We start from the raw sequence: 16117 nt of genomic DNA, 5'->3' as shown, positions 1-16117 counted from the left end.
TCGTAAAACTTCGTGACTGATCTAATCTTATTTTATTGGATTATCATCCCTTTCGTGCTCGTCTCGACAAAGACGCGAGAGCCGTCGCCATGGAGACCAACCGTAGAGAAATAGCGACACTTGTCAACGCAAACTGTCACAAGGGATGAGTTTTGTTTTTTTTTTTGTTTTTTTTTTTTTTTTTTTAATCCTGCTAGCATTAAATTAGCACCGTCAACTCGTTTTTTTAGTCAAAAGGCTCGCATGACTACGCCGCTCTGTGGCGTCCAGTGCACTTTTCAAACATCATCAAGACCACGAAAACGTGCTCAAACTTTTCCTTCGACCGGCGTCAATGTCCAACTTGTGTTGGCACCGAACTCAAACAGGTACGTGTATGTATTTATTTATTGATCAGGTTTCATATGTGTGATTTTACAAAAACCTCTCCCGAATAGCGCTGGTGTGACATTTGACTGGCTGAACTTTTAGAATTACATGTTGTTCAGTTGACGATTTTAAATCTAGTCAATAAATTGCATTCATGTTTTGTCATTATAAATGGACTCCAGTTAATTTATGTGCAGTCAATTGTCCCGAAACTGGATCTTGAGAGGAGATTTACTCGGTTTAATCCACCTTCTATTCCACAATCACAAAACAATTGTAGAAAACATCAATAATGCAATTGCTTTGTATGCGGTCAGGGACGTGATGAGAGTTGCTGAGGCATTTCAGTTGCTAAAAAAAAAAAAAATTAAAAAAAATGCACATTCATACAAGAAATGAGCCTCGTATCAGCTGCAACTCAGGACACCACACGCAGACTCACCGACTTGGTCTTTCAGCTTGGTTTACGTCACAGGCTCCCATCTGCCAATCATCAAGCCGGGTTCTTAGATGTTCACTTACAATATACAAATACAGCTGTGCCAAGTACATCATCTGGGGGAACTAAAATATGTTAATATTTATTTTCAGATTTTACAAAAAAAAAAAAAACAAAACAAAACATACTCATTTGCTGGAGACACTATATACAACTGTCCATATCTAAATCCTCTTAAGGAAATCAAGACAAGATAAACAGTGATAAATTGGGAGAATAAACTGTTTGGAATGGATTCATACAATTTTATGGAACTATTATTCTAGATCAGTGCTTCTAACTGTTTTTAGACCAGTAGAAAATTGTTTACAGTCATAGACAACCCATCGCTTGTCGTACAGCAACATTGTGCATCCAAGACGTCGTCACGGCACTTCACTTTTTCAAAATTTTTGTTAATCTAATTTCAAAATGGTATAAATTGATTTTTTGTCCCCAAAATTCTACAGACATCACCCTGTAATGACAGCATGAAGGGGTGAATCTGCCCTTTTATACCGTGTGGCTGTAATGGACCTTTCCGACTGGCGATCTTAAGCTCCGCCCCCTTAGCGACAGTTGCCATGTCCCACGAGGTTCCAAAATGGTGACTGATCCGAACAGGTTTGAAGTCGATTCTCTATCGTGTATTTCAGATAATAATGCTGTACGGTTTTTGGCAAATGCGTCAGACTTGTCCAAGCGAGTTCTACAGAGAAGTCTCAACTATTTCACGCAAGGATATGTAGCTTTTGTCATAAACAGAACTCTAGTGTGGACCCTCACTTACCTCCGAACATACAGCCTTGTGTTTGTTGATATTGTTCACATTTAGTTGTACGTGCGCTCTCCCGCGAGCCTTTATCCATCGTAGACACTTCGTAAAACTGTGTTTTAGGCTTTGGAAAATGAATCAAGCGGGCCCCTTGTAACCTAGCAGGATATCTTTCATCAGAATGGCACGTTCCCCGCGCATCTGAGGATCATTTTCTTCGTAACATTAACTTTTCCAAGCGCACGCTACTGACAACCAGCATTGCTTGTGGGACAATATGATGAGAGGGGCGTGTCAAGCCAGGACTTAAGACAATGCGGCTATCTGATTGGCTATTATTGTACGGGTGATTGACAGGTCGGAAAGGTCCATTACTGCCACAGGTGATCCAACAAAATATTGAACGCAAACTGTCACCTGTTCTATGATTGTTTTAGTCTGTTTCACTTTATTTCATGTTAAAATGATAAAGTGTCGGTTTGAGGTGAGGAACATCATGAAAGGAAATTTCTTTATTCATGTCTTTGCTTGGTGCCTCAACAGTCTTGTCGGTCAAATAAATTGAGTAACGGAAGCGTCGTGCCAATCTTGAGTGGACGTCGCTATTTTCCGAAATGCATTGTTTGTTGTTGTTGTTGTACCCAGGCAATCGCATTGATCAGTCGACTTGCGATTGGTTGGAGGGTTCGACGATCGTTGGCCCAGGAGGGTTCCGGCGCGCTGAGCCCGTCGTCGAGAGAATCGAAACGCGTTGCTCATATCTTGTGCTGTGCTTTGTGTCTCAATAGTTTTGTGATGACCCCGCTAGCGACGTTATTTGACAGAAGGCACCAGGGAGGGATATCACCAGGGACACATCGCCATGGCAACGGTAAAGAAGTCATCACAGGGATTTTGGATCCATCATATCTTCCATGTTTTATGGACGAATACAGTAATCAGACGATTGCTTAAAAAATGGTGAAATTGTGATGAATCTTTAGATACAACAGGGAATAGTGTGCTAGTTTCTTATTAGATGGGGCTCTGGGGCCATCTTGTGGCACATTGGGGCATTTCAATCCATTCCATTTTCCAAGCCGCCTATCCACACAAGGTTCACGGCAGTGCTGGAGCCTATCTCGGCTAACTTCAAGCGAAAGGCGGTCTACACCCCGAACTGGTGGACAGTCAGTCGCAGGGGATATAAGAACGCAAAAACTGGAAATATTGAATTACACGATTGCTTCAGTTGATAAAGAGATGCCAAAAGTGAATAATGATATAATGATTGGCTCTCACCAGGGTCTGTGGAGGCAAGTGGAAGAACAACCAGTCATGACACTGAGCCTGTTTGAGTGCCTCAAGTTGGTGGGCCTTCAGCGTCTTCACGAGCGGTAATCAGAGGATCTTCATTCCCAACTGGGGACCCCCCCCCCCATGCCCCCTCCCAGTCATTCATTCATCCGTGTCCCTTTCAGCTTCACCTCCATGGGGATCCACCACGCGGCCTGTCTCGTAGCCCTCACTTTGGAGGACCTCCCCCTCTTGGAGGTCCACACGGCTGAGGACAAAAGCCGCCTCTTCGAGCTGGTCCACCTGATCAGAACGCTGGAGCGGGAGGGGCTGAGACTTGGAGAAGTGGCCGACGACCAGGAAACGTCCCGCAAGCGTCCCGCGCAGCACGGCAACCACAGGAAGCTAGCGAGAAGCGCTAAGCCAGACATTAGTAAACGCTTGTCCATGTACAATACGTACTCCACGGCGCCAGCCCAGAGGAATGTCGCGCCCCAACACCACCAACTTCAGCACCCGAGACCCGACGCCGCGGCCAAGCGTTGCACAATTAAAGCGACTCATCCGATGCCCGTTTACGAAGCCAAGAGAAAACCAGGGTACAACTATGGACTTCCTCTCCAGCCCGTTTCTGCAAAAAAGTGAGTACTTGTGCAGTCCAGTGAATGCAAGTACCAGCTACAATCAATCATAAAGGGAAATTCCAGTGGTTTGGATCAACAATGTATCCAATAAGTCATGTAATATGTATTGTATCTTGAAAATGTAATGTTAATCCTCTCTCATTTAATGGTGGTCTGAGAAGATTTTCATCGACAATTACGAATTTTCAAGGCCGCCGCCATTTTAGCGAGTCACATGAACTACGTGCGCAGATGTGACGTAGTTCATGTGCATCTCATACGTGTGACGTATGAGGTGCCCGTATGCAGTCCCCAGATAATCTTTTTTTTATTTATTTTGTTCCCTCATAAAGACTTGAGATATAAAATATTTGATCATAGAACAAATGTGTATATGTATATTTTTCCGATAATTGCATTCTTTCTAATTCCCAATTTGTTAGTGTGCACGTCAAATACATCTTTTTTCCCCATTGCGTAGTAAATAAATAAATAAATAATGCTTTATAATTACATTTACAACGACAACATTTACTACTTGAGTATAAGTTCAGAGGCATTCATAAATTGGAAAAATTAACTTGCAAGCAAAATGTACGGAGATTGACACAAAGTCAGGTACGTTAATAAGAATGAGCAGATGCATAAAAGAAAAGTCAGGAAAGACTTTTTTTTTTCAACAATTTTCCGTGGTTTTTGGTTTCTGTTACCAAATTTACTCCAAGGGGAATTATCGGATCACAACCAAACTTTCTATCATTTGAAATGTGGCATTTGCAGGCAATCCCGCGGAGCGAGGATCATCGTTTGCGTGCGGAAACGACCTCTGACGCACGCCGAGAGGAGGAAGGGCGAGGCGGATGTTGTGATAACGCCCAGCGCCGAGTGCGTGATTGTGGAAGAAGGCAAAGAAGCGGTGGATCTCACCCGGTACATTCTACAGGTATAACCAGTCAACTTTTGAATTAGAACCCACTGACTGTCTCCGATACGCTGACGTCACGTGCTCTGATTTGTCAATTCTGTCTTTTATTTTGAAGCACCCTTTCTATTTTGACCAAGTTTTTGGAGAGTATGATTCCAATGAGGAAATCTATAAGAAAACAGCCTATCCTCTGGTGCAGCACATGCTCAACGGGTAAGTCATCTAACTGACTTATTTTATTTATCTATGATTTTTTTTTCAAATATATTTTTTAAATCATGTATACATTCTATTTCATTTAATTATTTGTCTCAAAGGACTCCAGGTTTGAATTTCTGAGCGTTTTTGTTAATGATATTGGGCACATTGTCCTCTTTTTGTTCTGGGTTCATTCATTCTTTCATTGTTATTTAAAAGGTCTTTCCACTCAGTATAGACCACAGGTGTCAAACTCAAGGCCCGGCCGGAGGTCAGATCTGACCCGCCGCAAGATTTTATGTGGCCCGTGAACCCAAATCTGGAGTGTCAATTTCCATGATTCTTGTAAAAATCTGTACCAAAATTTCAAATTGTCATATCTCACAAATGATAAAGTTGAGGCGGCATGGCGGCTCAGCTGGTAAAGCGTTGGCCTCACAGTTCTGAGGAGGATTCAATCCCGGCCCCACCTCTGCAGAGTTTGCATGTTCTCCCCATGTCTGCGTGTTTTTTTTTCCGGGCACTCCGGTTTCCTCACACATCCTAACAACATGCAACATGAATTGTACACTCTAAATTGCCCCTAGGTGTGATTGTGAGTGTGGCTGTTTGTCTCTATGTGCGCTGCGATTGGCTGGCAACCAGTTCAGCGTGTTCCCCCGCCTCCTGCCCGTCGACAGCTGGGATAGGCTCCAGCACTCCCTGCGACCCTTGTGAGGATAAGCGGCAAAGAAAATGGATGGATAAAATTGAGATATTACAAGCATTTTTATGTGACCAAACATGAAAAGTTGAAAAACACATGACCCTTGATTTCTGATTCCAAAACTAGTTCATAAATTGATGACGTAAATATGATGAGTTGACTAAATATTTTTGTTTCAAAGTCATAACGGCCCTCTGACGGAAAATGGAACAACAATGTGACCAGTGAGAAAAATGACTTTGACACCCCTGGTATGGACTTTTTGGCAGCATTAATTGGACAATCTAATGTTTTGTGCCAGCTCATTTTTTAATTTTATTTTAAAATTGAAAGGCTCTATCCAGCCTCAACAGTTATTATGAGCACTATTTAACGGTATTAATTGGACAAATTGTGTGTGTGTGTGTGTGTGTGTGTGTGTGTGTGTGTGTGTGTGTGTGTAGCGGGAAGGCCACTTGCTTTGCATTTGGCCAGACGGGCGCGGGCAAGACTCACACCATGATGGGCTCCACTCCAGGGGAAGTGGGTTTGTACGTGCTGGCAGTCCAGGACATCTTTGCCCACCTGTCGGGAACGGACAGCCCACTGCTGGTGTATGTCAGCTTCTGCGAGATCTATTGTCGCCAGCTCTATGACCTGCTCAACAACAGAAAAAGGTGCTGTTTGAAAATAAATTAAATGGCTTCTTGGCCATTTTTGGCCAAAGTAGCGAGAAAAAAGAGGCAGAATTCCCTAGTTATTCTTTGCATATGTAATACTCCTGTATTATGTGCTAATTGGCCATTTGGGGGGCAGAAGTGGCTTATTAAAAAATAATTATCTTTGAGCTTTCTTCGCACGTGTAAGATGCTCATCTTCTGTGTACTAAATGGCCAGTTTGACATCGGTAGGGGAAAAGCAGGTGTCCCCTTTGGGCACGGCATTCACTGTCTTTCAACCATTTTAGGTGGAAAACAAAGAAATATTGGACAATTTGCAGAGTTGGGAAACTGGAAGGAGGCGTCCAGTGGATCAGCTGGTAAAAGTCTTGGCCTCACAGTTCTGAGGTCCCGGGTTCAATCCCGGACCCGCCTGTGTGGAGTTTGCATGTTCTCCCCGTGCCTGCTTGGGGTTTCTCCGGGCACTGCGGTTTCCTCGCACATCCCAAAAACATGCAACATTAATTGGACACTCTAAATTGCCCCTAGGTGTGATTGTGAGTGTGGCTGTTTGTCTCCATGTGCCCTGCGATTGGCTGGCAACCAGTTCAGGGTGTACCCCACCTCCTTCTTCCCGTTGACAGCTGGGATAGGCTCCAGCACTCCCCGTGACCCTTGTGAGGATAAGCAGCAAAGAAAATTGATGGATGGAAAACTGAAGGCGTTTGAGGGACAGTATTCTGTCATGTTTTGCATGTGCAAAATATTGTTTTAAATATCCATCCATCCACTTTCTTCCCCGCTTATCCTCGCGAGGGCCGCGGGGAGTGCTGGAGCCTATCCCACCTGTCGACTGGCAGAAGGCAGGGTACACCCCGAACTGGTTGCCAGCCAATCGGAGAGCACATGGAGACAAACAACAGTCGCACTCACAATCACACCTAGGGGCAATTTAGAGTCTCCAATGAATCCATGTTTTGGGGATGTGGGAGAAAACTGGAGTGCCTGGAGGAAACGCACGCAGGCACGGGAAAAACATGCAAACTCCACACAGGCAGAGCTCGGATTTGAACCCCGGTCCTCAGAACTGTGAGGCCAACGCCCTTACCAGTTGCTCCAACGCCCTTACCAGTTGCTCCAACGCCCTTACCAGTTGCTCCACCGCGCCGCCTGTTTTAAGTATTTATTGGCAAATTTTGCATCAGGCGTGGAAGGCCTAAAGTAATTCTGTTTGATTCTTTGCAAGTGTGATGCGATCGGTGGATCTCTCTCCCAATGTTCTGAACCCCGGTTTTGTTTTGTTTTGTTTTTAGATTGTTTGTGAGGGAGGACGGTCACAGCGTGGTGCACATTGCAGGACTTTGTGATGTCAGAGTGGACTCTGTTAACTCACTGCTGAAGGTCGGTGAGCAGCTACCCCTGACCTTCAAGACAAATGAGGGTCTTTCTTCATCCACTGTATGAAATACATACAATCACGGCATCGTTGTAAGCTTTTTCGCCGCCTTTCAAGGTGATTTCGCATGGTTTAGCGGCACGCACAAAGAGGGTGAGCGGCATCAATCCACTTTCGTCTCGGTCCCACGCCTTGCTTCAAATTCAGCTCAGGTCTCCCATCCAGCAGATCGTTGGCAGGTGACGGACTACACTGAACTGTCAATCCTGTGACCGGCAAATTGCATACCGTTTGCTCGTGAACCTCAAGCGAGCGTACTAATAGTGTACTCCGTATCTTTAAGAATGTGGTTCATCGACTTGGCAGGAAGCGAGCGGGCGTCGGATACCACAGCGACAGACTGGCAGACTCGTATGGAGGGAGCTGAGATCAACCAGAGTCTGCTGGCTGTAAGATACAACCACACACGTGTTTGTTTCATTATTGGCCAGTTTGGTATCATAAGATGGAAATCGGACATCCCTGCGGGGTGGGCAGAAGTCCGTGTCCTCATCTTTTGCATATACTGTATGAGATGCTTTTTAATAAGAGTCATCATCATCATCCACTTTATTTATAGATGCCTTTCAAGCCACGCAAGGTCATCCTACAAACAATCCATGCAATACATAATAAATATCATCACAAAACATCAATTAAAATGGCAAATAATATGGGAAATGTTAAATCAAAGCAAAGCAAATTTACTTGTATTGCGCATTTCACGCTCAAAGTAGCTCAATGTGCTTTACATGATTAAAAGAATTTATGTACAGGGAGTCCTCGGTCTACGACTGAGATCCGTTCCTCCAGTCGCAACTTAACTCGAATTTCGAGTGAAATCAGATTCCACCATTAAAGTCGGAATTTTCATCAAAATACTTTGTATAAAAAGCAAATACATTGAAATAAATAAGATGATGTACTCAGCATCACTGCTGAGAGGTGGATGGAGAAGAAGGGGAGAATGTGCTAAGCTATTGCGAAGGAACCTGGTACTCAATCCTCTCCATCTCGACAAGTATCAAAGAACCTTGTTTTGTGATCATTGTATCCGACAGAGGAACGGAACCCTTCACATGCGCTAAAATACGGGCTTTGTCTTTCATAATTGTCACCGCGGTCGACCAACTAAAGCTTTGGTGGTGTTGGATTCTCTCCTTTCTCCAGTCTTTATATGATCCTGAGCTTCGTTTCCATGGTAATGGATTTTCTTATGGCCGCAGAAGCATTGCTAAAAGACAGAGCTTTCTTCTTTGGGGCGATAATGTCTCAAAAGGAGGGAGAAAAATGCGAAGATACTCCCGGCGCACAAACACCGACAAGCTTTAGCCAGACAAAATGGCGGACGGGGGACGGGCGTTGTAAAGTCGAAACGTCTTAAGTTGAGACCGTCTTAACCTGAGGAGTCCCTGTACAACCAAATACAACATTTAAAACAGAGAGGAAAAAAGAGAAGTAGAATTAAAATGGTGTTAAAGTGAATAAGCGTATCTTGAGTTAGGATTTCAAGAGGGCTTATTGGCGGTCGTGAGTCACAAAAGACGAGGAGAGTGGCTGAAGGTTCTGTTCACCATGATGGACAGACAGGCAGAAGGGATGGTGATGAAGGACAAAGATCTGAAAGAGCAGGAGGCTACGGCAACACAGAGAAGGGTAGCAAGATCAGTATTTATATATTAGATGCGACACCGGCAGCAGAGGTCTGGAGAAACTGAGTTGTGTGGGAGACCAAACAGGATAGAGTGGCAATAATGCAGGTGGGACTCGGCGAGACCGTGAACGAGGACAGCAGCAGTGTGGTGGATTTATGGAGGCGACTGAGGTTTCTTAAGTGGCTGGATGCAGACTGGGAGATGTTGCTTGTTTTGGGCTAGGAAGAAAAGTGGATTGTCAAGGATGAGACCCAAAAGGGGGAAAAAAGAGAAATTAAGCACAGTGGGAAAATGGCCAATTTTGCAAAGCATGGACTTGGCAATTATGAGTAGAATTTTTAGCATTTATTATACGTGTATTATTGTCTAATTTGACAGAAGTGGAACCACCAGAGGTGCAATTGTCGATCCTCATCCTTTGCATCTGTCAGATGCGCCTTTGTGTTTTTGTCCTGATTTTGGCCTTTCTGACCAAAGACATCAAATGTCAGCCTATCTCATGCCTCATAAGATTATCCTTAGGTCTGATTTGTGTTTAGAGTGGATTTGTCCAATTACAAAGTCCAGAACGGGCCAACTGTGTAAGGTGCAGATGATTAATAGTGGGCTTTTGGTCCGATTTGGCATCAAAAGATGGAAAATTGAAGTACATTTGTAACCCCCCCCCCCCCCCACAGCTTAAAGAATGTATCCGCTCCCTCGATCAAGAGCAGCGGCACACGCCCTTCAGACAAAGCAAACTAACTCAGGTACCAAGATTGTGTGTGTGGGGGTTTTTTTTTTTGTTTGTTTTTTTTTTTTTTGGTATTTGTTTCAGTTCACTTAACTGGTGTTTTTTTGTGCTTAGGTTTTGAAAGATTCATTCATTGGGAACTCCATGACTTGCATGATTGCCAACATTTCACCCACTCATGTCGCCACAGAGCACACACTCAACACGCTGCGATATGCTGACCGGTAAGTGTTCATTATGCGGAATTATGCTATTTGATTTGATCACGGCGGCACGGTGGATCAGCTGGAAAGCGTTGGCCTCACAGTTTGGAGGACACGGGTTCAATCCCGACCCCGTCTGTGTGAAGTTTGCATGTTCTCCCTATGCCTGCGTGTGTTTTCTCCGGGTGGGCATTCTGGTTTACCACATCCCAAAAACATGCAACATTATTTGGACACTCTAAATTGCCCCTAGGTGTCATTTTGAGTGCAACTGTTTGTCTCGATGTGCGCTGTGATTGGCTGGCAACCAGTTTAGGGTGTACCCCGCCTCCTGCCCGTTGGCAGCTGGGATAGGCTCCAGCACCCCCCGCGACCCTTGTGAGGATAAACGGCAAAGAAAATGGATGTATGGATTCTGTTCACATTGTCACATTGACAACTGATGTGTTGCGATGTCAGGGGGAGGGGGGGTCATGTGAGACCCTGAAGAACATGATTAACAACATTTTCTACCATATTCTTTATTGTGAATTGATCGATAGCTTTGTTTTGTACTTTTTTCAATTTTTATAAGGATTAGATTAGCTTTAATATATCATGTTATGTACTCGCGGGGGGTACGGGTGGAGCGGGGCGCATTTTTTTTTTCTTCCTGGGGGGGTCATAACAGAAAAAAATTGAGAAGCATTGCCTTAGCCCAACCTAGGAATTCACCCTCAATTTGGTTTGAAAATAAATATTAGATTTTTTTGTTTTTATAAAAATGTACGTGGCGATACATTTCCAACAGTGTTGTCGATTACTCAAATGAAAAGGTGACCTTAAAAACTACTTGTTTCTTATATAATAGAGCTTTGGGTTAGCCAAAATGTTTTTAATATTCCTTTGAAATGAAATACTCATATTGTATTCATGCTATTATAAAAAGATCTGTGCTTTTCTGACAATTAAACTGATTTTTATAATGTATTGAATAAATAGTTAGCAATAATAATATAAGAAGAAGGAGTGGAATTTTTTTAATTGGCATTCTTCTCTTTTTCTTAACAAAAAAAAAATAATTGTGGAGGATATCTTTCATAAATTCTGCCGGTTCTTGAAGACATCAGAGCACATCTAGGTGAATGGGTGTCTTAATAATTTGGTGGAGAACCTGGAAGTGAATAGACACATTCAGGACTCTTTAACATCTGATTTATTCACCATAGTGTGAAAGAGTTGAGGGCTCGCAGCGGAGGACAAGAATGCAAAAGCGCATCTTCCAGATGCACCAGCGTTGGAAGGAATCTCTCAAAGAAGCCAAAGATGACGATACCCAACGCGGCTTTTGCCGCCGTTTCTCCCACCCCCAGGAAATCCGCAGGGAGCGTCGTTGACTGTTCGACATCCAAGAGCAGCAGATACGGGGAGAAAAGACCTGTGAGAGGGATCGAAGAAGCGGGGAACTCCTTGGTGAAGGGCGATGGAAGGTATGGTTGCAACAAAGAAAATTGGAGCACCAACACATCGGGAAAGGAAGGATTAAGTGAGAGGAGCCAAAATGACAGCGTGCGGGAGTCAACGGTAACAGATGGAGAAGATACCCTAACAGCGGACGAGGAGTTGCAGCAGCACCTTCGACACTATCACCGGCAGCTGCAAATGTTCGTGCCGTTCTCCGTCTCGCCGCCTCGCTCTGATCGGCGATCAGTCCGCTCCTCCACATCGTCCGCCGGACATCTTGCGTTTTCTGAACGTCACAGTTCGACGGACGCTGTGACCGAGTACAACAGCAGAGTCAGAAGTAGTAATTTGTTGGGAGAAGAGGAGCAGCAAAAGGTAGAGATGAGATCGCCGACTAATCTGGAACAGGCCGACGTCGCAGTGGATGTAGCTGCCTTGCCCTTCAACTCCAAAGAGAATGGAGAGGATTCACTGGAAATGGACCCGTCCCTTGACGGACTGTGGACAGACTGTTTAACGTCCGTCCACAAAACCGCCTGCCCTGTCTCTCCTGTTGAACAGCAGCATCAGGAACGCCGGTCCTTCGTGTCTGCCTGTGAACGTAGGACTGTAGTCCAAACCCCTCAGGAAACGAAAAAGCTACCTCGAAAGCTACCAAATACTCACATGCACAAACATCTGGAGGTACACAAATATCCGGAGGATAAAACCAAAATGTCTCAGGATAATAACTCAAGCGTCTCTCGACTTGAGGGCACCGCAGTTTTACTGGTTCAAGGAGATCAGACCAATAATCATCTCTGTCCACTTGGAAGGGAAAAAGAGCCACTCTCACATGCAAAGAATAAAGACAGAGAAGTCAACCTTCGATCTTCCAGTTCTGACGTTAAACTCGCAAGAAAGTACACAAAGGAGGTCATACATGCAAACGATGAGGAACAAGAATCCTGCACCACAGAAGACTTTCAGTCTCCCACTTCTCACAGAAAATGGACCAATAAGAGCACAAAGGAGCCAGTCACACTTCCAAAGAATAAAGACAGAGAATTTTACCTGCGGTCTCCCAACTCTGACACTAAATTGACAAATGAGTACATGTTAAAAGAGGATCACACAGACGCAACGGATGAGGATGCAGATTTCTGCCTCCAAAAAGACTTGCCGTCTCCCACTTCTGATGGCAAACTTGCCAAAAGGTACACAAAGCAGTGTCTCACACAAGCAAAAAATATAGATGATGACATTCACCAGAGGTCTCCTACTTCTACCACCAAATTGACAAGTAAGTGCATGTGGGGCCAACTCACAAATAAAAAGAATGATGAGGTCCGCCTCCCAGTTGACATCCAGTCTCCCAATACTGACGTGAAACCGAACAATAAGTATACAATGAACGAGCATCTCACACGTGCAAAGAATAAAGACCGAGAATTTCGCTCTCTGTCTCCCACTTCTGACGTCAAATTGCCCAAACAATATATCATAAAGGAGATTCTCACACATGCGACGGATGAGGACACAGACCTCTGCCTACCAAAGGACATCTGGTCTCCCGCTTCTGATGCCACGCAGCTGACACAAGAAACTTCGAGCGCGCCAAAGAAAAGCATCTCGCCCTCTTTGACCAAGAGTGAAACCGCTGCACCAAATGTCCTCTGCAAATATCTTCAACTCCAAATGGATGGGCCTGCAGAGCTGCACTGGAAAGAAAGACCCGGCAATCCAGAGTTTTCCTTAACAATGGATCATGCCAAGTAAGTAAAATCTAATCTAATCAAAATCTTTTTTTTTTTTCTTCTCACATAAAAGGTTGGTTCATAGAAAGAGTGCTCATCACTTTTTGGATACATACTTTGACATGACATATGATCCCGGGTAGCACTCGGCAGAGCCCAAAACTTAACTTAAGGTTGAACTCTCAGCTGTTTTGTGTGTTTTTTTTTTTTTCAATCACATTGAACATCCAGTCTCTCATTTCTGATACCAAAGTGGCCGAGTTGTACACGGGAAGGGGCCGACACACTTCTCTTAATCTTTAGGAGGCCTTCAGATAGCCCGCATCTGATGCTCGGTGCTCAAGAAATTTGGGGTTTCTATCTATCTATCTATCTATCTATCTATCTATCTATCTATCTATCTATCTATCTATCTATCTATCTATCTATCTATCTATCTATCTATCTATCTATCTATCTATCTATCTATCTATCTATCTATCTATCTATATCTATCTATCTATCTATCTATCTATCTATCTATCTATCTATCTATCTATCTATCTATCTATCCATCCATCCATTTTTTTGTTGTTTTTGGATGCAATTATAAAGGGCATCAATCAAGCAGGGGTTTGTGCGATCCGTGTTCTGCTCCGGGTGTGACGGTCTGAGCGCTCCCGGTGCTGAAAAGTCTCCTTGTGATTAACGCGCACGCGCGTGTATTTTGTAAACTTCCGGCTAGTCTGAAACATCCTCATCCATGCTTAAACATGGTTAAGGGTTATTCGACAACTTGTCGCCGAGTGTTCGTGTTCGCTATGGACGTGCTAGAAAGACGGACACAGCGAACGTACATATATGTGTATATCTTTTTAGCAACTTTTGTTTTAAGGTTAGGTTAGGGTTAGGATCTAATGTATGTTAGCTACCTCTACGTAGAAGAAGGGGAATTATGAGACGGTTAGACGAATTTTCCAGTAAGCGTCTGCTATGTACTCCAGCACTCCCGCAACCCTCGTGAGGATAAGCGGCAAAAGAAAATGAATGGATGGATGGATGAATTGTACTGTTCAGATTGACAAAAAAATATCGGATACATGTCACCTATGGGCAAAAAAAAGATGAACTGACCTGCTGTGTAATTGCAGGCTTCGACTGTTGCGCGGGAGATGATTTTCCTGTTGTTTTTGTGTAATCTATCATGCAACCTCCTACATTCCTTTCTCAACTCAAGGTGGCGTGTCATCCAGGCCCACTGGGAGAAACTGAGGAAGATGGAGCCCCTATTTCATGAAGAGCAAAGGCTTCTATGCAAGCAACCTTACATGGTCAGAGTTTAAATTCGGCTGTTTGCTGCACTGTCAATCTTTTAATTGGCCTCAAATGGACTGTTTTTGTATTTTCTTTTATTAGGCATTTGTAGACTATGTGGACAAGCTGGAGGAGATTCTGGATCGCAACGCCCAGTGTCTGCGCAGCATGAGAACCAAGCTGCGTTTGTACCGTATGACCAGCTCCTTTTCTGAGCCCGAGTACAAACAAGGGGAACACAGCATTCAGCCAGTGGCATGAATAAAGCGTAGGTCACATAGGAATAAAAAACATCTCTAAGGTGTTTATATTGCTTGTAAGATGGAAAATTTCTTCCACAATTTTGTTTGAAGGTTAGAATTTAATGTCTTATTTATTTGATTTTGTGGCTCGTTTTCATTGACATAAATAAAATCTATTTGCACTTTAAATGCATTTGTTGATTTGTGTCATTAACAAGGAAAATGATTTAAGACACTGGTATCAAACTTAAGGCCCTAGGGTCCAGATCCGGCCCACCACGTTTTTTGTGGCCCGCGGAGGCAAATCGTGTGTCACCTTCCATGTACCAAAATTTCAAAATGTGTGAAAATGAAAAACGATTAATCTTGATTTCTGATTCAAAACTTGCAATGACTATAAGTTTTTTTTTTCTTTACTGACTGACTCACATGAAACGTCCTCTTTTATGTCAACTACAATTACCAAGACTTTGCATTTGCTAAATGCCAGAATAGTGAGAGATTTTTTTGTGTGTGTTTGTTTGACAAATCAATATAGTAGATGATATAGTCATGCTAAAAAATATTGGCACCAGTGGGTGTGTGAGACTGGCTCTCAATTCATCTCAAAAGTTCTATTTTAACCCATTCATGGGCAGGGTGTCAATTTTTTTCCCTTATTGACATAAAAGTCTCCTAATAGGCCACGATCAAGGAAATAACACTTTTTTTTTCGTTTAACGCATAAAACAAAGGGCAAAAAAAGATGTACCCTCTTACGGGCAGCGTCCCAAAACCGGGACGGGTATGTTATCAGTTTTGTGAAGTGGTACATACTAGAGATATGTTTATTAATTTTTATTCTAGAACGACACTTACACATTAATAACACTGATGGATTAGCATTTTGAAGACAAACTTGGTTGCATACTGACCTTTCTCAACTTTCTACGCTTGGAAAATGCTCCATGTGTACTTGAGGCAGCCATGTTGGGTCAGGAAGGAAAGGGGAATAACTCCGTGCTAACTTTGACCGATGAGTTATCCTCTCCTGATTCCAAATTATGCCTTCAGATTAAAACATTTATATATTTTATATTTTTATAAATATTTTGATATCCTGATATAATGTGTGAAAATCATGATGTCCCAAAAATTGGAGTTCTTTTAACTGGAACCAAAGGGCCAAACCCAGCTTCGTAAAAACAGCCCCAGACCAAAATCTTCCCACCACCAAACTTTACTTCTAGCCATGGAAGTGATTGGAACACCTGATTTTAATAATTTTGCATAAATGGGTAAATTAATATTTTGGGCAATAATTATGGTGTACAATCAACTCCATAGACCTTTTTAGGCCTACGGGATTTTTTTCTGACAAATTCCCATCACAGCAAAATCAAATAGGTAT

The 16117-nt window shown here is 43.3% G+C and overlaps 1 protein-coding gene across 3 annotated transcripts; it reads left to right on the top strand.

Moving 5' to 3' along the window:
* The first annotated feature begins 3 nt into the window (after positions 1–3).
* Positions 4–14893, top strand: LOC133499210 (uncharacterized). Of its 3 annotated transcripts, none has more exons than XM_061816929.1 (15): positions 4–368; positions 2411–2493; positions 2907–2998; positions 3083–3538; positions 4301–4463; positions 4561–4658; positions 5793–6005; positions 7301–7388; positions 7501–7622; positions 7727–7832; positions 9755–9826; positions 9925–10034; positions 11366–13210; positions 14409–14502; positions 14588–14893. In XM_061816929.1, exons 2-15 carry the CDS (start codon positions 2485–2487, stop codon positions 14744–14746), a joined length of 3627 nt encoding a protein of 1208 aa, XP_061672913.1. In that variant the 5' UTR covers positions 4–368; positions 2411–2484; the 3' UTR covers positions 14747–14893. The 3 variants fall into 3 exon arrangements, with proteins under 3 accessions (XP_061672913.1, XP_061672911.1, XP_061672912.1); XM_061816927.1 differs by having other exon boundaries at positions 11222–13210; XM_061816928.1 differs by lacking the exon at positions 4–368 and adding an exon at positions 1347–1471 and having other exon boundaries at positions 11222–13210.
* Positions 14894–16117: the final 1224 nt, after the last annotated feature.

Source organism: Syngnathoides biaculeatus, chromosome 4, assembly GCF_019802595.1.
Source record: "Syngnathoides biaculeatus isolate LvHL_M chromosome 4, ASM1980259v1, whole genome shotgun sequence".
In the NCBI taxonomy this organism is placed as follows: Eukaryota; Metazoa; Chordata; class Actinopteri; order Syngnathiformes; family Syngnathidae; genus Syngnathoides; species Syngnathoides biaculeatus.
This window is presented reverse-complemented; position numbering and strand designations above follow the sequence as displayed.

Bases quoted from the DNA above. Each gene is read 5' to 3' on its own strand.
- LOC133499210 (XM_061816927.1), top strand. The intron at 3,539-4,300 runs GTGAGTACTTGT...TGGCATTTGCAG, and splicing joins CAGCCCGTTTCTGCAAAAAA to GCAATCCCGCGGAGCGAGGA. The intron at 9,827-9,924 runs GTACCAAGATTG...TTTTGTGCTTAG, and splicing joins GACAAAGCAAACTAACTCAG to GTTTTGAAAGATTCATTCAT.